The following is a 20817-nucleotide window of genomic DNA, read 5'->3' as shown; positions in this document are numbered from 1 at the left end:
ACCAAGCTCACCCGGCACTGGGACTTCCGACAAAGGACACAGAAGGCAAGTGAAACCACGATGGCGTTCTTGACAAGCCTGCGCCGGGTGGCAAGCCGATGCAGTTTCGCAGACCTCAACGAAGCCCTTCTCGACCAGTTTGTATGGGGCTTGAGGGACGAAAAACTAGTACAGAAACTCCTGTCCCTCTCCGAGTGCGACCTAACAAAGGCAATCGATGTGGCCACCAGCTGGGAGAAGGGCAGATCAGCAGGGCCACGGCTGACAAGACAGGCTGCGGCACACCAGATCAACCCTGAACCATCTACAGAGGACTCAGACAAGGACAAAGCTCTACAAACCGGCTATCGTTCAGCAGGAAGGAAGACCACCCATACCCCACAGGGCATGAGACACAAGACACCACCTGCATGTGCAAGCTGCGGGGGCCAGCACGAGCGAAAGACCTGCCGATTCCGGAATGCCACCTGTCGACTCTGCAGCAAGGAAGGCCACATCGCCTGCGCCTGCAGATCCACATCCCGAGCACGCGTCCCGCAAAGATCTGCGCACTCCGAAGGCCAGCCAGACTTCGAGACCGACGCTCTCCACGCCCACCAATACCCGGTACAGTACCTACCCTCGCCAGTCAGGCCCTCCAAAATCCGGGTCAATGTAGAGATCGGGGGGGTGCCCTGCCAAATGGAGGTGGACTCTGGGTCAGCATCATCTATTATAGCGGCAGAGACATTTTTTAAAATCCCCACCAGGCTGAGGCCTCGTCTCAGGGACCCGGGGTTTACCTTAGTGGACTTCCAGAAGAATAAGGTGCCTATCTTGGGAGTGGGCCTGGTCCCAGTCGAATACAAGGGGTTCAAGGGCCAGCTACAAGTGCTAGTGGTCAAGAACCACCTTACAAACCTTTTGGGTCTCGACTGGTTCAAGCCCCTGGGAATAGAGATCAGGGGGGTCAATAAGACTGTCGGAGTGGACTTTAAGAAGGTTTGCGAAGAGTTCCCGGCCGTTTTCGATGGCACCTTGGGCTGCTACACGGGTCCCCCGGTTACACTATACCTCGACCCCACAGTGCGGCCTATTAGGCTTAAAGCGCGGCGAGTTCCATTCGCGCTCAAGCCTAAAATTGAGGAGGAACTGGATAAACTGATTGCACAGGGAATACTAGAGCCTGTCACCCACGCAGCCTGGGAAACGCCCATCGTGACTCCAGTCAAGCCCAGTGGGGAAGTGCGGATTTGTGCAGACTATAAGTGCACCCTCAACAAGGCTCTTCAGGCCCACGCATACCCTGTGCCCATCGTCAGCCACGTTTTAGCCACCCTAGCCGGCGCAAAAATTTTTGGCAAGTTGGACTTGGCCCAAGCTTACCAACAGCTGCCGGTGGATGAGGCCACGGCCAACGCCCAAACAATTGTGACCCACCGGGGGGCCTTTAGAGTAAAGCGGTTGCAATTTGGAGTGAGTGTGGCTCCGGGGTTGTTCCAGGAACTCATGGACTCTCTTTTAAAAGGACTTCCCGGAGTCACTCCATTCTTCGATGATGTGCTGATCGCTGCAGCCTCGCCTGAAGAATTCGCCGCCCGCCTTAGAGGAGTCCTACAACGTTTTGAAACAGCTGGCCTCAAGGTCAAACGGGAGAAGTGCCTCCTGGGCGTGGATCGGGTGGAATTCCTGGGGTTCTCCATCGATGCCCAGGGGGTCCACCCCTCCGACGCCAAGCTGCGTGCCATCAGAGATGCTCCAGCGCCCACCAACAAGCAAGAACTCCAGGCCTTCCTCGGCCTCCTAAACTTTTATCATGCTTTTCTCCCCCACAAGGCAGCGGTGGCCGAACCCCTGCACCGGCTTCTAGACAAGAACCGACCCTGGGCGTGGGGCCGCCAGCACGCTAAAGCCTTCCAGGATATCAAGGGCCTCCTGATGTCCAACTCCGTCCTTGCCCATTTCGACGAGACCCTGCCCTTGGTCCTTGCATGCGACGCATCCCCTTATGGCGTGGGGGCAGTTCTGGGCCACCGACTCCCTGATGGGACCGAAGTCCCTATCGCGTACTACTCGCGGACCCTCTCGTCGGCGGAGCGGAACTACGCCCAAATCGACAAAGAAGGGTTGGCAGTTGTGGCCGGCGTCAAAAAATTTCATGATTACATCTACGGCCGGCCCTTTACCCTCTATACGGACCACAAACCCCTCTTGGGCCTCTTTGCATCAGACCGGCAGACCCCTCAGGTGTTGTCCCCACGGGTCCTCCGTTGGTCCATTTTTCTAGCCGGCTACACTTACACCCTAGTGCATCGCCCGGGCAAGGCAATGGGCCATGCTGACGCCCTGAGCCGCTTGCCCTTGCCTGACGTGGATCCCGATCCAGCCCCGGCTCATCAGATCCTACTGATGGACATGCTTCCGGACAGGCCATTGCTCGCCCACGACGTTGCTGCCCGCTCCGCTCATGATCCAGTCCTCTCCCGTGTCTTGGACTGGGTGGGGAGGGGGTGGCCCAAGGGCTCGACTGGGCCGGAATTTACTCCGTTTGCAGCCCGGAAAGACGAACTATCCACCCACAAAGGCTGCCTACTATGGGGCAACAGAGTCGTCATCCCCAAACCCTTGCAAGACCAAGTGCTTAGAGCCCTGCACGAGGCACACCCGGGCATAGTCCGCATGAAGGCTCTCGCACGAAGCTATGTCTGGTGGCCCGGCCTCGATGCAGAAATTGAGGCTTGGGTTAAAAGGTGCCCGACATGCCAGGTGTCAAGGCCTGACCCCCCACGTGGCCCAGTGCAACCATGGGAATCCACCAAAACCCCCTGGTCAAGACTGCATATGGACTTTGCTGGCCCCTTCCATGGGCGGACTCTACTCATACTAGTGGATTCATACTCCAAGTGGTTGGAGGTGGTCCAGGTGCCCTCGCCATCATCGCAGGCAACCATCACGGCTCTGAGGGCCATCTTTGCAACCCACGGGTTGCCGGAGACCATCGTCACCGACAACGGCACAGCATTCACGTCCGCAGTGTTCCAGGACTTCTTAGCCAGGAACCTCATCAGCCACATTCGCTCTGCCCCGTTTCATCCAGCCACCAACGGCCAGGCAGAGCGGATGGTGCGCACAGCAAAGGAGGCCTTGAACCGTCTGGGCCCCTCAGACTGGCCAAAAGACTTGGCGTGTTTCCTAATGGCCTACCGGACCACACCCACCGCCTCCACAGGTCGCAGTCCAGCCGAACTCCTCATGGGCCGCCGCATCACCACCCTGCTGGACAAGCTGCACCCTGACCGAGCCCCAGACAGGCGACCGGCGCCGGAACACCTTAAAGCCCCCAGAGGGTTCTACCCAGGTGAGACAGTGTGGGCACGGAACTATGCCACCACTGGCCCCGCCTGGCTCCCTGGAAAGGTGGACCACGTCACAGGACCGGTCTCCTATGCAGTGACCTTGGAGGGTGGACATCTCCTGAGGCAACACATTGACCAACTCCGTGGTCGCCTGCCTGCCGGGGAGCCAAGGTCAGAGGCTCCAGATCCGGACAACGTAAGTCCCCGTGAGCCTGACACAGAACAGGGTTCCGTGGAGCCCGCTTCGGCCCAGCAGGAGGAGACCCCCGACCGCGCAGCTGAACCCAGGTCTTCCGGGGCCGCCGTCCCAGATGTCTCCAGCTCTGCAGCCGCGGAACCACCAACCGAGTCAGAACGCCCAGTCCCCTCGGAGCTCCGACGCTCGACACGAGACCGCCGCCCTCCGGCATATCTCCAGGACTATGTCACCTGATAGCTGGAACTATGGGGGGAGGGGTGTTGTGTCCTAGGTTCAAATGGAGAACTGTTACTTTTGGAGGGAAGCTGAACAAGCCAAGCTTGTACTCCACACCAGGGTTCCAGAGAAGGCCTAAGCGTGCCCAATCAGGGGAAGGATTGAAACATAAGTAGCCAATCAACATCTAGGCTCATACTGTACCCTGATAGGCCCTTAGGCCTCTGTAAATAGCCAATCCATGTACATAGTTAAGGTCCAATCAGAAGGGGGCAAGAATTGTATAAAAGGAGCGGGAGGTTTGAATAGAGCTTAGTTTGTGTTGGTGTTCCTGAAGTAAAGCTTGCTGAAATCACTCTCCGACTCTGTCTCTTACTGCGCCGACCCCAGTACTTTACAGGACCCCTTTTTAAAAAATGAGTACAATGTCTGCTACTCTCAGTCCTCCAGTGTAGTGGCTGATTTTCGTGCCAAGTTACTCTAGATGGTTAGTAGATCAATAATTTCACATTTAACTTCCTAAGAACTCTCAGTTGTATGTCATCAGGACTCACTCATCAGTATTTAATTTCTGCAGGAGGCTGAGAGCTTCATCTTTGGTCACCTTGATTTTACCAGTTCTTCTGACTCTGTTCCTGAAAATAATTGCTCTGACCTGGGGACATGCCATATCCTTTCTGCACTTAACACATATGCAAATAATTCATTTAGCTTCTCTGCCATGTCCCCACTCTCTTTTTAGCAATCCTTTTATTCCATGGTCTATTCTTTTTAGCAATTCCTTTTATTCCAAAGGCCCAGCTTTTTCTGTGGCTTGTTTCCTGCTCTGGATATATTTAAAGAAATGCTTATTGTTTGATCTGATGCTTTTATCTATCCTCAAATTCTCTTTTTTGCTTGTATAATTATTAAATCACACATATTTTGCCAGCCTCTGTATTCCCTTCTGTTCAGTTCATTAAGGCAAGCTCTCTACTTTTTAAAAGAAACCTTTTTGTTTTTGTGGCTTCCTTGACTTGGTCATTAGGGTTAACCATGCAGGCATCCTAACCTGGAGAATGTATTGTATCTAGGCTTCAGTTAGTGAGGTTTAAAATACTTTCCAGGCATCTTATAGGGATTTTATTCTTTTCAGTCCCCCATTCAGCTTCCTTCTAACCAGTCCCCTCATTTTTGTAAAGCTTTTTTGAAATCAAATGTTACGGTGTTGGACTTCAAGAGTAACTTAATAGCATTGTGGTCACTGTTCCCAACCGGTGCAACAACATTTACATCTTGATCTCAAGTCCTGCTCAGAATCAAGTCCAAAGTCAAGCACCAGCCCAAAGTCAAGCACTGCAAGCACCAGACTCAAGTTCAAAGTCAAGCACTGCAAGTCTCAGTTGTTTCTGACTCTGGGGTGATGTTGCTTTCACAACGTTTTCATGGCAGATTTTTTACAGGGTGGTTTGCCATTGCTTTCCCCAGTCTTTTACATCCCCCCACCCCACCCCACCCCCAGCAAGCTGGGTACTCATTTTACCAACCTTGGAAGGATGGAAGGCTGAGTCAACCTTGGGCCGGCTACCAGAATCCAGCTTCCGCCGGAATCGAACTCAGGTCATGAGCAGAGAGTTCAGACCACAGTACTGCAGTACTGCTGCTTTACCACTCTGCTTAAGGAGTTGAATAAGCTAGAAAACATTATGGCAATGAACTCCCTGATGGAATAGTTATGGGTGAATATATTAGGTCCTTAAAAATGGGGGTGTACTTATTTATTATAGACATCTATAATAAATGTGTTTCCTTCTTCAACAACACTGGTATCTCCTGGCCTCTTTGTCTCTGCACGTGGCCCTCCTTGGTCATCCAAATCTCACTCCCAAATTCTGTTGTGTTGATTCCCACCCCACCAATATGTTTAAAAGCTGCTCTGCCACCTTTTTTATTTTAAGCACCAGCAGCATCATTTCCCTTTGGTTCAAATGAACCCTGTCTCTTTTGTAGCGTTTAGGATTGTCCCAGAAAGTTCCCCAGTATCTAACAAATCTAAACCCTTGCACCCAGCAATACTTTCTCATCCATATGTTGAGACCCCTAATCTGTGCTTTTCTAATTGGCCCTGCTTATGGAACCAACAGCAGTTCTGAGAATGCTAGTTTGACATTATAACTATCACACCACACAGGCTCTTTAGCAGATACCAGGAACTGTCTTCTATGTATTCCTTCATTCATTGTGTCCTGACCTGAAGGCTCCAGGCTAGCCCAGTCTCATCAGATCTCAGAAGCTAAGCAGGGTTGGCCCTGGCTAATAGTTGGATGGGTGACCTCCAAGGAATGCCAGGGGTGTGATGTAGAGGGAGGCAATGGCAAACCACTCCTGAAATGTCTCTTGCCTTAAAAACAAGTCCAGCTCACAACCTGAAGAGCTAGAACTTCAGGCTGCCAGACAATCTTAGGATCTCCTGGCTATACTACACACATTACCATATTAGGACTGGTTGCAGTTTAAGAGCTGCAATATGAGAAGGAAGCCAGAGTCCCTGATATATAAATTGTATGTCTGCTTCAGGAGAAACTCTGTTTAATGTGTTTAAACTTGTTATTTGTGCAGCAATAAAGAAACCAATCTGTTTTAAGTTTTATTGAACAATAATAAAAGATATACACTTACAAAATTAGTTGCTTATTACATGTGCTTTTGGGGAGCAGTCATAGTCATCTGTATTTGGCAAAGAACAATGAAAGAGTTAGATTCATGTCAATATTCACAGCGCTATTTAAATAAACTCTCTCATCATATCCATCAAACCAGACAAAGGTCTTGCTTGTATTGATTCTGTTCAAAAATTTCCTGGAGAAACATCAGATTTTAACTTGCCATTCCTTTCTAATGATCCATTTTCTGACAGAGAGATTGTTTGCACTTCTGTAATTTTGGTTGTGTTGGCTCCTTCCTTATAAGCTCTGACATTCAGGTCCTGAACTCAGCCATACAAATTCAACATGGTCGAAGGGGCTATTGAAAGATGAAACAATTGGTTTAGCACCAACAAATACATGGTGAGAGAAAGGGCCATCCAATGCAGTTTTCATACTTCAGTTGTCTGATCAAAGCAAGAAGGAAGGGAAAGGCAATTTCACTTCAGTTTTTCTCACTGCAACTTCTTGTGTGGTATGCTATTCTGGCCAAGAATGGCCAGCACAGCTCTTCAGATCTCCAGGAGATGTCGAGATGAGGGCTGGGCTGGAAATAGCTCCCTCTGCAAATGCCTTGAGCTTGCAGTTCCTAGGTTCAACCCAATAAATTAAGGCCATCTTTTTTTACTTGCAGAAAAGTAAATGTTAGAAAATATTCACAGTGTGTAAAATCACATTTTTGTAGAACACAGTTAAGCACTTTTCATTGCCACTTATTTTAGTGGGAGACATTTAAAAAGTTACTTAACTCTCCAACGGAACTCAGCAAGATTTAGAGCTGGCTTCATCTGATTGAATTGTGCACTAGATTATTCCTGATCTTCTCATCTGGGAAATTGTGCAGAAGGGGCATAGATTGCCTATTAGATATAACTAGCAGGAACTCATAAAGATTTGGTGGAGGCATCTAATTTCTCCCCCTTCTCCTCTATTTCCTCCTTCCCTTTCCTGAAAGATCACCAAGTCTCTTTTTCCTGCATTCTCTCCTAGGGTTGCCAAACTCCAGGTGGCACCTGGGGATCTCCCATAATTACACTAATCTTTAGACAAAGAGATTTTCACTTCAGATTTTCTATTATTTTTCCTGGATGGTTTATATTGTTCATAATTATTATGTTTACATATTATCAGTAGCTTGTATAATTTACTTGCACAGGAAATATTCCCTAAAAATTATCATAGTTTAATCTCTGGTAGATTTGAAATGACTAATACATAATGTGCAAAGTAATTTCTTTTAAATATAAAGGATGTACTTTTAATCTATTTGCCAAGTCTGAGAGGAGCAAACTCTTGAATGAAATCCCATTCAAGTCTTTTGAATTTAACCACCCCCTATGAGTACAGGATTACAACCTAACGCCAAAATCAGGATTATAACCTAAAGCCAAAATCCAGTACAAAAGTATGTGTTTCTCTATCTGCTGATATCTTTTCAACTGGATAATGGGCATACAAGTCAAACCTGTGCATCAGAAAACAAAAAGAAATCTTGCACCAAATATTTTACAGATTGGTTGAAGCATAAACTATTGCTGGCTACAAGCCGCTTTGTTAGAGACATGAAATTGATTCTCAGCCAGCCAAATGATTGGAACTAGCCAGTTTTTTGTGCATTCTCACCAGTTCCCTATGCTACAGCCCTTGTCCCATGTGACTTTTGTACATGCAAGTTCCATAACCCCCAAAGCCTTCTTCAGTGGTCAAAGGGTTTTTTTCCAGCAGTAGAAAAGCTGTCTGGATCCAACCCAATAAATATACACAGCAGAAGGAAAGAAAAGAAGCGGGGAGGTTAAAAGGCCAGAAATGCAGGAAATATTCGCTTCAAATGTTTCAACATTTCTGTGCAATATCCAAATGTACACAAAACAAGGATGTCAGTTTTAAATGAGCATAAGGAATACTAGGTGTAGGACTTGCACAACTGAGATGGCTGACTTGCTTAAAGGGTTTTTTCAGTTTTGTTAATATTTTACATTCAATAGTTCATAATACATTTTACCATTCAAATGCTTCTCAGAACATATCCTAAACATCATATACACTATACACAGTCTATGTTGAAAGTTTGCTCTTTTTCCTGCGATACATAGATTTAGATTTTTACAGACTTCCATTGCTGGAGATCTACCTTTCTTAAAGTGAGCTGTGAACATCCAACAGTTCTGAAGAAAGTAACAGTTTGAAAGTCCTGCACATGTAGCCTGATATCAGCGAGGATTTAACCATTTCACTATTGGTGAGCGAATGGCTTTCTCCTTGGCAATGTCCTCTTTTACAGAATTTCCATCTCCAGATGCCATGTCATTTTCTGAAAGTAAAAAAAAACAACCTTGAGAAATAGATTTTTCCCCAGATAGCAGCATTTGGTAAAGATGTTTAAGGGGGGGGGGGGGGGAGATGAAATTGATCTGATTTTTAAAAATAAAAATTGTACTTACAGTGTAATTGTACTTTTAGTGTAATGGTAAGCAGAGTTACATCCTTCTAAACCTATCAATTTCAATGAACTTTGAACAGTGTAACTCTGGTTGGTGGTGGCAGAGGCACACAAATCTCTCCTTTGAGAAAACACCTGTATTTATGGCTGGGACTGGCACCCAGTTAAGGGCAGTCAAGTAGACACATAAAAGAGGAAAAAGAATCCACTGAGGTTCTTAAGATTTACTTCTGCAAGCTTAGCTCACTGGGGAGGAGGGTGGATTGTACCCCATATGAGGAAGTTGTTTTGCATCGATGATGCTGACCAGTCTTCCAATTGATAGCTATTTTGCTGTATGTCTATTATACAAAATTAATCTCAGATAGTCCTCATATTGTTGGTGGAAAGTGCCATCAAGTTGCAGTCAATTTACAGTGACCTGTGGGGTTTTCAAGGCAAGAGACAGTCAGCGGTGGTTTTGCACCTGAGTATCAAGCCTGGATTTCCTTGGTTAGTCCAAGCACTAACCAGGGCTGGCCTCGTTTCGCTTCTGAGATCTGATGAGACTGGGCTAGCCTGCGCTGTTCAGGTCAGGGGAGTCCTTAGATTAGTTAAGTCTAAAGATGAATGAATACTCTTTGAAAGTACAAGGAAGCTTTTAAATCATGGAGGATGCACTCTTAAGAACCCTTTCCTGGCAGTCAATCCCACTGAATAAAATGGGATTTACCTCACAATAGACCTGTTTAAGATTGCACCCTTAAATGGAGGCTAGGGATTGGGAACCAAGAGCGTTAGTTTAATTTTTCATTTCTGTTTGAGCTCTCCTAATTGACCTTGAGCAAATTAACTTCTGGCTGTATTCTTCCATTAATATGGTTACATTACAATGACCCCACAGTTTTTCTTGATTGATTGCTTTTTTTTTGCTATTTTTATTTATTTATTGATATTACATCCAACACATTTTCACTGCTGTTTTATTGATGCTTTTACTTAACTGATGCAGTTGCCATGTTGAATATGATCTTTTAGTCTGGGGTTTTCTTGTTTTAGACTTGTATTTTGACTATTAAACTTTCATTTTTGTCAGATGCCTTGAGTTCCATTTTAATGTCAGAACACCTTGTGGGCTATAGATTTTCTAACCTGATGAACTTAACAAATCTCATCATACCATTTTTGAAAATTCAACTGATCAAAATCATAAATAATGTTCTGTATTATGTGAATGCCACAGACAGTTTCAGCCTTATGAAAATATGCTGCTATTGTGCCTCAGTGACTTGGATCCATCACAAATGCCCCATGGATGGAAAGGATTTCTGTTTGCAGAGTGTGACTGCAGTACAGAATATCCTCTGAAATGCTGCTTCTTTTCAAAAGGGGACCCCCCCCCCGCCCCCGACAATGGCATGGGGCAGTCAATGGTCTGCAGTAGGATGGGGAAATCAATAAACATTGTGTTCTCTTCCACTCACAGAAATTCTTCATGGTATCCATGCAGTTATCTTGGATAAAAAAATGATCTTACCCTTTCTTGGAACAATTTATTTTAACCCTGAAAATATAAACACTATTTCCAGTATTAAAATATTAAGCAGTTACATTCCATTAGCAATATTAATATTTACAATATTAAATGTATTTGCAGTTGCCTTCCTAATAATTACACTAAGTCTTCTGTCATGTATGCCAGAGAATGATATGGTTGAGCTCTCAGAAGACAGAATGGCATGCTGGGAGAAAAATCTGCTTTCAGTGTGTTATGCTGGTTTTCTATTAGCAGGCAGTTTTAATGTTGAGGAAAATCCCCAAATATGGTCCACTACCTGCAATCCTAAGTGGTATAGTCCACTTTACCATCTGAGCTGTATTCCACTTCATTTCCCAGAATATTTCAGTTATGCTATATGGCTGGCATCAGTATATCCTGAGGTAAGTCAGCTACCAGGATATGGCTGCAAGGCTTCTGATAGAGCCCTCATCAGCCCTCACAGACTCCCATTCCTTCATTACTACTCACCCATACCCCCTTTCCCTCTCTGCTTGCAAATGCTCTGCCAGTGCCAACTGTATTCCCAGCTGAACCTATTGCCCAGTGACACCAAGGAAGGCATACCGGTGGTATGTGGCAGTGGCGAAGTTTCTGGAAGCCATGGAGGTGGTGCTTCCAGTTGCATGCACTGCCCCGCACTGTCAAGGAAAGGCTGCTGGTAGTGCAGGTGACAGGGCATAGATGGTAGGAGGGACTGCAAGCAGGCGGGGGCACAGGAAGAGAGTGGGTAGACAGGAAGAGAAGTGCAAGTTAGGGGAAGCTCCCCCCCCCAATTGTGGAAGCAGCCTGCATGGCTAGTTATTGTCAAATAAACATCTGCCAAAATCAAGCATCATTTGGTAATGACATGTCACTCCATCCCTCAAAAATGTTTGCAAGGGCATAACAGCGATGTTGTATGGTTCCCATTCATTTCAGGGTGCCTGCAGCAGGAACTTGTGGCAGTAAGAAAATCAATAGCATATGAGTTTACCTGTATGTGAAATTAATTTTCGTCTGTTAGGGGGTTTTGAAGCCGCCAGTTGGAAAAATGAAAACTTTAGACACTTCCCAGTTACTCGGTCACATATTCCAGACTGACAATTGCACGTTCGCCTGCATTCTAGTCCATAGGTGCCATAAGGACATTCTGGTTAAAAAAATAAAACAGCAACACATATATTAACGCAATTCATTTCTCATGGATGGAAGGCTGTGATTATCCTATTCATGTGAAAAAAACCAAAATTGTTTAATATTGAAGGTCTTGCTGAGGTTACGCGGCCACCTCTAAGAACATAAGAAGGCCACTGGTTCATCAAGTCCAGAATCCTGTTTTACACAGTGTCCATCCACTTGCCTTGGAGGGCCAACAAACAGGATGCAAAAGTTAAGGTCCCCCCCTGATGCTGCCTCCTAGTAGCGGGATTCAGAATTTTGCTGCCTCTGAATATGGAACTTCCCTTCAGGTACCATGGCTGGTAGCTGTTGATGGATACAGGCTCCATTAATCTGTTTATTTGCCTTTTAGAAGAAGAAGACCATAGATTTATACCCCTCCCTTCTGTCTGAATCAGAGTCTCAGAGTGGTTCACAATCTCCTTTATCTTCTTCCCCGAAGCAGACACCTTGTGAGGTAGGTAGGGCTGAGAGAGCTCTCACAGAAGCTGCCCTTTCAAAGACAACTCTTAAAAGAGCTATGGCTGACCCAAGGCCATTCCAGCAGCTGCAAGTGGAGGAGTGGGGAATCAAATCCAGTTCTCCCAGATAACAGTCCGCACACTTAACAACCACACCAAACTGGCTCTCTTTTAAAGCCATCTCTGCTTATGGCCATAATTACATCAGCCTAGGGTTGCCACGTCTGACTCTAGAAATATCTGGAGACTTTGGGAGTGGAGTCAGAAGCAAGGGTGTGACAAGCACAATTGAACTCCAAAGGGCATTCTGGCAATCACATTTAAAGGGATAGCATGCCATTTAAATGTCTTTCCTCCATTTGGAAATGATGAAGGATAGGGGCATCTTCTTTTGCAACTCATAAAATTGGACCCCCTGGTCCACCTTAAAACTTCGAGGGTGTTTTGAGGAGAGGCACTGGATGCTATGCTGAAAATATGGTGCATCTGCCTTAAAAAACAGCCCCTCCTGAGACCCAGATACTCACAGATCAATTCTCTTTTATACCTATTGGATTTATATCCCGCCCTCCACTCCGAAGAGTCTCAGAGCAGCTCACAATCTCCTTTACCTTCCTCCCCCACAACAGACACCCTGTGAGGTGGGTGGGGTTGGAGAGGGCTCTCACAGCAGCTGCCCTTTCAAGGACAACCTCTGCCAGAGCTATGGCTGACCCAAGGCCATGCTAGCAGGTGCAAGTGGAGGAGTGGGGAATCAAAACCGGTTCTCCCAGATAAGAGTCCGCGCACTTAACCACTACACTAAACTGGCTCTCCCATGAGAATGGGTCTTCATAGAGTATAATGGAGTGCCCAGCAGACATTCTCCTTCCCTCCCACCCTGCTTTCTGATGACCCCGAAGTGGGGGGACAGCCTCCAAACTGAGGGATCCCGTTCCCCTGACTGGGGATTGGCAAACCTACATCAACTGGCACTGAATTCTGACAATTTAATAACTTAGTGAGGCCTAGTCAGTACCTGGTGGGAGGGAGATACCCTAATGTACTGACGGACATCACCTTCCATTTTATGATGGAAGAACAGCAGAATATAAATACAACTGGTGAACAATTTGAAAACACTGTCAGAAATATATTTATAAATAATAATGCTTTTGCAATTTTGTACACATGTTCATATTTGTCCACAGAAACAAAGGGATACATTTTAAAGATATTTGCAAAGAAATTCGGAATTATGTTTCTTTAATCTCTGCCTTTCCCATAGAAAAATGACCTTTAAAATATAAACCTCAGGAGGAACCAACTATTATGGTTAGAAATACAAACTGTTGAAATCAAGCAGCTAGTGATGTACCAACTCTTAAGGTTAAGAAAACCCAGGCCTGTCCATATACTATTTCAATTGATAAATACACTTGCGAACAGTAAAAGAACTGCAATCTTTGCATGCTTGCAAATATAAAGGATATAAAGAACTAATTGTGTGTGCACTGAAATGTATTTATTTGCACATATTTAAACATATTTAAGCATTATCAGATTTCTTGACTCCTTAACAGGTCAATATGTGCAAGTTTATTCAAACATCATTCCCTCTGAGCTCAATTAACTTTAATGCCAAAGAAGAACACATAGCATTATCACTGAAGTGTGCCTGCGGTACCAGCATTGCTCCTTTGATTTCCCCCCCAGAATAATTTACAATTTGAAGGGAAAACTCCACTCAAATCCCAATAACTGTAGGTCATTATTATTCAACTGCAACAAAAGAAAAGATCAAGTGGAAGATATTGGGTAGAAAACTACTGGCTTTTCCAATTGGAAAGAAGGTCCATGTGGACAGGATGGTGGCTATAGTGAGAAGGTGAATCAGAGCAAACTGAGCAGAAAAGGTGACAGGATCCAACTCAGAGACTCACATGGTGATTCCATGAGAGACCAAGCATCAAATACATAGTTCGACTTTTGATGCACTGTAACCAGTTGGACCTGGCTTTCAATTTGTCAGTGCTTTCCCTTCTGGGTACTCATTCCCCAAGTTTGTAAGGCTCCACCTTGGCTCAGGACATGGTGCACAAGGAAAAGAGCTTCAGCCTCCCCTCTGTGCCATTTTCCTCACCAAAAATGGCCTGGGGTGGTATTTGCCCTGTGGGGGGCTTAGGGATGCCAGCCTCCAGATGAGACTGGGGATCCCCCAGAATTACAGCTCATCTCCAGACTACAGAGATCAACCTCCCTGGAGAAAATGGATACTTTGCTGGGGTGGGGGGGGGTAGATTCTGTAGTATTGCACCCCATTGAAGACCCTGTCCTGCCCATGTGCCATCCCCGAATATTGCAATCCTACCCTTTCATCCCCGCTTGTGGTCGGGGGGAGGGGGGAAGATCTGGCAACCCTATGGGGACTGCACAACACACTACACACATAGGCTGCAAGTGCCATTTGTCGGAACTTACACTGAGGTGTGCCTTTTGGATTTTATATCTAAAGTCTTGCAGCAACTTGCTAGCTGCTTTGCCACTATAGTGAGAAACAGTTGCTTACTCTTTCCACCCCAAGCTTTTAAGAAAAAAAATCTTTTTGTCAGTGCTTTAATTTTATGTGGTCAAGAAGCACTGAGGAATTTTGAATGATGAGTGTAGCAGAACTACATGGCTCAGCCCCACTTTGGTAAGCAAGGTTGTGGAGTTTAATCAGCAGCTAAAAGTTCAGTTGATTGATAGGTGGGGGACCAATCAGCAAGGCTGAATATTACAGACACACTTGTTTACTTTCAGAGACTATTTTGGCTCCAGGATGTAACTGTAATAGGAACTGAAAAAGGAAATATTAATCCAGTCCTTTCCTTCGAACCACAAATGGTAGTTTCTCTTTATGAAACTGTAATTTGTCTTGGACTTCCCTCAATATCTCAAAAGAGGCTTTGGTAAAATGCAGACTCATTTAGGGCTTATGATTATCCAACCCAAAAATTCAGCTCTGTTTTAAAGCATTGGCTGCAACTGCGCAAAACATTTTGGGGTTCTTTCAGTTAAAGCCTTCCTGGGACTTTGATGCAAATAGAAAAAATAATCACTGATCAAAATGTTCATTTGAATGACAAAAGCATAAGATGGGCTCAAAAACAATTACGCACTCCAATCCCTGTTCTGCAAGCTTCTTTGTACAGTTCCCACGCAGAATGGGTGTTGTAAGACTACCTAGCTCATTTTGGGTGACTCTAAAATAAACTGCAATGGGTCTATTTAGATATTTGGGAGTGGATATGGGGTTGAATCTAGTCTGTTCTCCGCACCTCGTGACAGAATTGTACCTTTTTTCATAGGACCATACACACGTAAGCACTACCATTGCACACATGCACTATTGGATAGGGTCTAAGCCTACAGTTTTATGCACACTACCTTAGAAGTCAGTTTGATGGAAGTCAGAAGGTGTTTATGATTTGCATAAAATGCTTTTTGATGACAGCCAAGGGATTGCTTCGTCATAAACTATGAAAAGTGCAGCTATGCCATTACAAAGGTGCAGATGATTCCTCAGACTTTGGTTCTCAGTTCCTTTATGCTGGAGAGGGTGCTGCTAACTTGGAACAGGATTCGCTTTCCAAGAAATGCGTCTGGACTTTGAGGCAGCATGAAACAAATGTTGCATTACCTAGAGGTGAATTATGGAAGCAACTGACGTTTCACAGACTCTGTCACTTTGTACAATAAGAATTCGTTATGCATCATTACCTGCCATCATGGTTACTTTCTGAAAGCAGTTTCACAGATTACATCATATTCAAAATGTGTTCATAAAAATGTAGTGTAATAGTGTGTGTTGGTGGGGGGGAGGGTGGAATTGGGAAGAGCTTGTTAGCTTGCCTTGCTAGCTGTAACTGAGTTTACTTTGTTCATTCCTCTTTTTGCAGGTGCTTAAACATGTATATAGCCAACGACATGAGCCCTTGAGCGTGACACATTGGGCAAGATCCAAAGGATGTATGGGGTATCAGTAAGGAAAATGTCCAGGGTGGTGAAAGTCCTCATTTTCTTCTTCAAGCTCCTTTAGAGAGCCAGTACAAAAAACTTAAGTTACTCCCCTTACCCATCAGAGTCCAAATTCTCAAACAAATGTTTAAAAGTTCATGAGGGGCAGTCATGTATTTCTCCTTCATTTCCCTCTTGAGAGTTCCAGCTCCTCTTTTTCCAGAAAAAAAGGCTTATGATAATAATGATGCCCTTTCCATCAGAATTATGGCAGTTTTATCAATGGGACTCTCAGGATCTCTGAAGAAGCCAGCCTGCCTTCCTCTCCCCCCCACCCCCGCACACACACAAAGCAGGAACTGTAAGAGCAGAAGAAGACTGCATGCACATTAGTGTACTTGAGGAGCCAAAGAGTCAATCTACACCTTCCTCAGAATGAAGTGGTAAAGAGAAGTGGCAGAATTCCAGATTGTATCACTAGAGGTTGAAGGATTGTATGTAATAGTGTTCCTCTGAGGAACTGGGGGAAAATGTTTAAAGGGCATTGGAGAAAAAAGATTTAACAGAGCCTTCTCAGTGATGTGCTGATTAATATAAGCAGGGAACTTTTATGTGGAGGAATTTAAATAAATATGATCCACACAGCCACCAGCCATTTGAAGTGGTATAACCTGGATTCACCCAGCTCATCCTGAACTTTGCTTTGCTAAACATGTGTTGTTTGAGCCAATCAGGACAGGTATCTCTGGTTGTACCAAGCACCTGTTAGATGCTCAAGAAGGGAGAAGGGGAAAGCAGTTGCATCAATCTGGACTCAGAAGTCTTACAGCAACCATCTTAAGGATGGTGTGGGATAGGAAGGAATGAGAGATTGCTCACCTGGTGCAACGACTCCATATTTACTTTAGTGGATGTGAGAGTTCTCCTTATTACACAAATTTGGCTGTCGTAAAAAACCATTTGCTCATCTCTGTCAGGGGCACAGATCAGTGTCAAAACCATTGCACTCTTTTTATGGTCCTGCCCTAAGATCACCCATTATTCATATAGCTCCCATTCAGCAGACAAATGTGTCCTTTGCCCTGTCAATAAAGCTAGCATGGTCTCTTGATTTATGAAGGGATTAAGTCCCAAATTTGTTAGGCAAATCACTGCTTGTCAGCCTTGATTCTCCATATGCAAAACACAGCAAAGGTGACCTACCTGGTGGAATGGTTGTGAGAATAAGAGTTAAGCAAGCCGTATAGGAATGATTTAGTAAGAAATTACCATTTGCGTCTGTTTAGTTTGCAGAGGCGTTTTCACCGTGCCAAGGCAATGCGTTCACCATAGCTGTTTTTCTATCTTAAGTCCTAATTGCACATTTTTCTGTGAGCCATTCCCAACCTCTATACATGGAGCATTTCCATCATTGCCATGACAACCATCTCCAGTGCCCATTTTTTACCTTTGCAGATACCAAATTCATCTCCAAAGTCATCTTCTTCGGAATAAAACTGGCACTTCAGACCAGGGCCACATTTGACTCCATCCATACCCGAGACGGTTCGGTAGCAAGTCTCCCCCAAGGCTGCAGCGCATACCCTGCAGCAGCCGCAGTCATCCAGAACCGTCCGCTTACAGTGCAGAGGGTTCTTACATGCAGTGTCCTCACAAGGCTCAGGGCAGTCTACCGCATATTTCCCGCTCCAAGTAGATCCAGCATGCATGGGTGCCAATAGCAGAAGGAAGACCAGGAGACTCTTCATCTCTTTCGTGGGTGGAATCCCAATTCCTTAACAAATGGTTTGAGAAATCAGCGTGGAGGTCTTCTACTGTGAGGCACAATGGTGAAGAACCAGAAGTAGTAGCTGAAGATCTGCTTACCGGGTTTTTTTAGCTTTATACAGCCGTATTGCCCACAAGGGCCCGTCGTCATCAGTTTCCTCAATCTGGCAGTTCTGTCGTCCTGCCAGCCTCCCTTGTTTTACTTTGCGAAATCCAGGATGAAGGCTGGATTAGCACGCTGCTGCCATCCAGGAATTGAAAAGCCTGAGCTGATGTAATCTGTTATGTTTAGTTGGGTTGTTTTGCAATGAGGACTGAAAATTCTCTCACATCCGTCTCAAATGCTCAAGGATGTCTGCCAGAAAAGTGCTTGCAGGGCGGGGGAGGTGAGCAGTAGTAGGTTACATACCTTCCTTCAGGACAGGAATTGTTTTAACACTGGGTCTATCCCTTGGCAAATAAGACCTTTCTCTTATAGGAGTCGTTCCTTGAATGCGGTAGGAAAAATCATATATCTAACTGCATGGCTCCTGTGTTAATCTCATTTTTCTGAACCCCTGATTCTTTGGTCATTGCTTTAGAAAATGACAACACACATTTAAAGTTAAAGAAAAGTATACTTGGAAACAAAAGAATAATCCTGTCAATATTTAGCCACAAAGATAACTGGGCATTGCATTCAAAGGCCAGAGACAACAGAGTAAACAGATGTTAGGGTCTCGTGGTTTCATCTTCCTTGAAGGCTTAGATGGTTGTCAGTTTAATTTTTTTCATTCAGCCTTCAGTCTCCAGATGTAAAGGTCCAGCTATAGCCATTATTCCCTTCCTGAGCTTCAAGAGACCCGCTTTTCTTTTCTGCATCATCTCTAGGGCCGTTTGGATCCATTGAAGGGTGAAGGTATTTGCACCTTCCCAACTCAGTAACTTGAGACACTCCAGTTAACAGCAGTCAGTTTACTGGTCATCATGTCAAGTTGTCAGAGCCATTTCAAGATAGAGGCAGCAGAGCTCAATTGAAGTAAGGAGACCAGAGACAGATAGATACAATCTGGCCATCAAAACCTAGGGTTATATACAGATAATTTATTTGGCCTCGGGTTCATTCCACTTTATTAATTCATTATTTTGCTTAATTCTTTAAGAGCTTAATGGAACCCTTTGGATTAGTTAATCAACCCAGCGGCTGTTTTCCTGTATCTCTCCCATTCTCATAATCTAGGTTGCTCTAAATCACAATGCTCACTTCTATTGATCATATTTTCCAGATAGCTGGAATGCCAAAGGCAAAAAATTAATCTGCTTATATAGAATGATCCAGTAAGCCAGCACTATGATTGGAGGGAAGGATGCATATGGAAAAGCTAATCAGGGACAATAATGTGTGGTGTGAACATGGGCTAAATATTTTGGTTGGAAGTGTACCTATCAGTTACATGTTTGCTGAGTCATTCTCTCCTTTTACTGCACCTTCCCTGCTCTTCATTGCCCCAGGCAGCATTAAAGACAGCACAGAACATGGAAGTAGAAAGCAGAGTGTAGTCAGAGACCCCTTGCCACAAACAAAAAAGTCAGATCTGTCCCAGTTGTTTTTAATCTAACTGTAATTTCATTAATATTACTTATTTTTGCATGGTTAACTAATAGGGTGTATTCAAATTAGAATTCCAAAAGTGCATTTTATCACACAATGCTTGAACAAAATAAGTCTTTGAAGGGGAAAACTCTTATGGGTTCCAATTATGTTCGGTTCCTCTTAGAACAACAATAATGTGGAAAGAGAAATATGTGAACTTTTATGCCCCCATCTTTCTTGCTCTCATCCTTTGTGCATCTCCCTATGGAAGGAAATCTGGAAGTATTATTTTGTACAATATGGAGCATAAGATGTTGAAATTTGCTTTCCCTCCTTTACCAGCAACCAGCCTGAGAGCTGCTTCCAGATGCATGCATGACTCATTCTTTGATGTGCCTTCTCCCAGTCCCAGGACAGAATGTACTTTTCCCCACAAGAAGCCCTTCTGTTCTTCTGTGGAACATCTGAAGCAACCCTAAGTCAATGGTAAGAAGAAGGATAGGGGACTAGGTGGATAGGAAAAAGTTAGGCATGTCACTTCTCTGTTCAAACAGTTATTTTACAATCTGTGGCTCTCACTTAGTGCACAGTTCTGCTCAAGTTTGTAAATCTCTAAATGGGCCTTAATCCCTGCATGTGAATTTATGGTGACCCATGAGTTTTACAAGCAGACAACTTTATTGAAAGGATGGGTATGTTAGACCCTCATTGTCCATACTGGTCTACTGGCAAATCTCTTGTACCAATCATTCCCTTCTACCACCATTGATTTGAGTGCTGGACTAGGAGACCAGAGAGACCCAGATTCAAATGCCTGTTCAGCCATGAAGCTCTCAGCAGGGCTAATAAGGTGAGAGGATGGAGGGAGGAGGGAAATTCCAGTGGCCCATGTATATCAACTTCTCTCAATTCCAAGCTAGCTTTTTTAAAAAGTAACACTCTGTTCCTTTCCATCTCTGCTATAAAAAGGATGAGAGACTTTTACAACAACAAAAAATTAAAAGGTATAAATTCAAACTGGTATGCATATTTGTTATAATATTACATTGATGTAATGATATTCTAGTGCCAATTTAAAATATTCAAAGTCTACTGTGGTGGGCGGAGGAAACAGCCGCTGCAGGAACAATCTCAAGACAAATGGCTGCCATGTGAGTGAGGGAAATCTAAATTTGCCTACCCACACAAAAGCTATTCAGTCTTTTCCAAAACTTTGGAGCAAAGAAGGTTTGAGAAAGAATGAAGAAAAGCCAACAAAACCCAGGAGGTGCACAAATTTGCCACAATGTTGTAGGGAAGCAGGGAAAACCCCCGCTGAGATGACCCATGTGGAAGTAGTCTGAGACTGGATACTTTGCTATAGCACAGTTGAGGCAAACACATGCCTATCTGGAGATGTTGCTGAATCCATCAGCCAAGCCAGTGCTGGAGCAAGGCAAGACCCCCAGCCTCCATGCTTATTTTCA

General features: G+C 44.8%; 1 protein-coding gene across 1 annotated transcript; it reads right to left on the bottom strand.

Moving 5' to 3' along the window:
• Nucleotides 1-8123: 8123 nt before the first annotated feature.
• Nucleotides 8124-18111, bottom strand: ESM1 (endothelial cell specific molecule 1). Its single transcript, XM_060235989.1, has 3 exons — nt 17459-18111; nt 11388-11543; nt 8124-8745 (listed from the first exon to the last, which is right to left on the bottom strand). The coding sequence occupies exons 1-3, from the start codon at nt 17757-17759 to the stop codon at nt 8645-8647; spliced, it is 558 nt and encodes a 185-aa protein (XP_060091972.1). The 5' UTR covers nt 17760-18111; the 3' UTR covers nt 8124-8644.
• Between the last annotated feature and the right edge of the window lie 2706 nt (nt 18112-20817).

This window comes from Heteronotia binoei, chromosome 4, assembly GCF_032191835.1.
Source record: "Heteronotia binoei isolate CCM8104 ecotype False Entrance Well chromosome 4, APGP_CSIRO_Hbin_v1, whole genome shotgun sequence".
NCBI classification, from domain to species: Eukaryota; Metazoa; Chordata; class Lepidosauria; order Squamata; family Gekkonidae; genus Heteronotia; species Heteronotia binoei.
This window is presented reverse-complemented; position numbering and strand designations above follow the sequence as displayed.

Excerpts from the sequence above, each read along its gene's own strand:
- ESM1 (XM_060235989.1), bottom strand. The coding sequence starts at position 17,759 with ATGAAGAGTCTCCTGGTCTTCCTTCTGCTATTGGCACCCATGCATGCT. Across the intron at positions 11,544-17,458 it reads TGAATTTGGTATCTGCAAAG|AATGTCCTTATGGCACCTAT; the intron begins GTAAAAAATGGG and ends TTTTTTAACCAG. Across the intron at positions 8,746-11,387 it reads AAAATTAATTTCACATACAG|AAAATGACATGGCATCTGGA; the intron begins GTAAACTCATAT and ends TTTTACTTTCAG.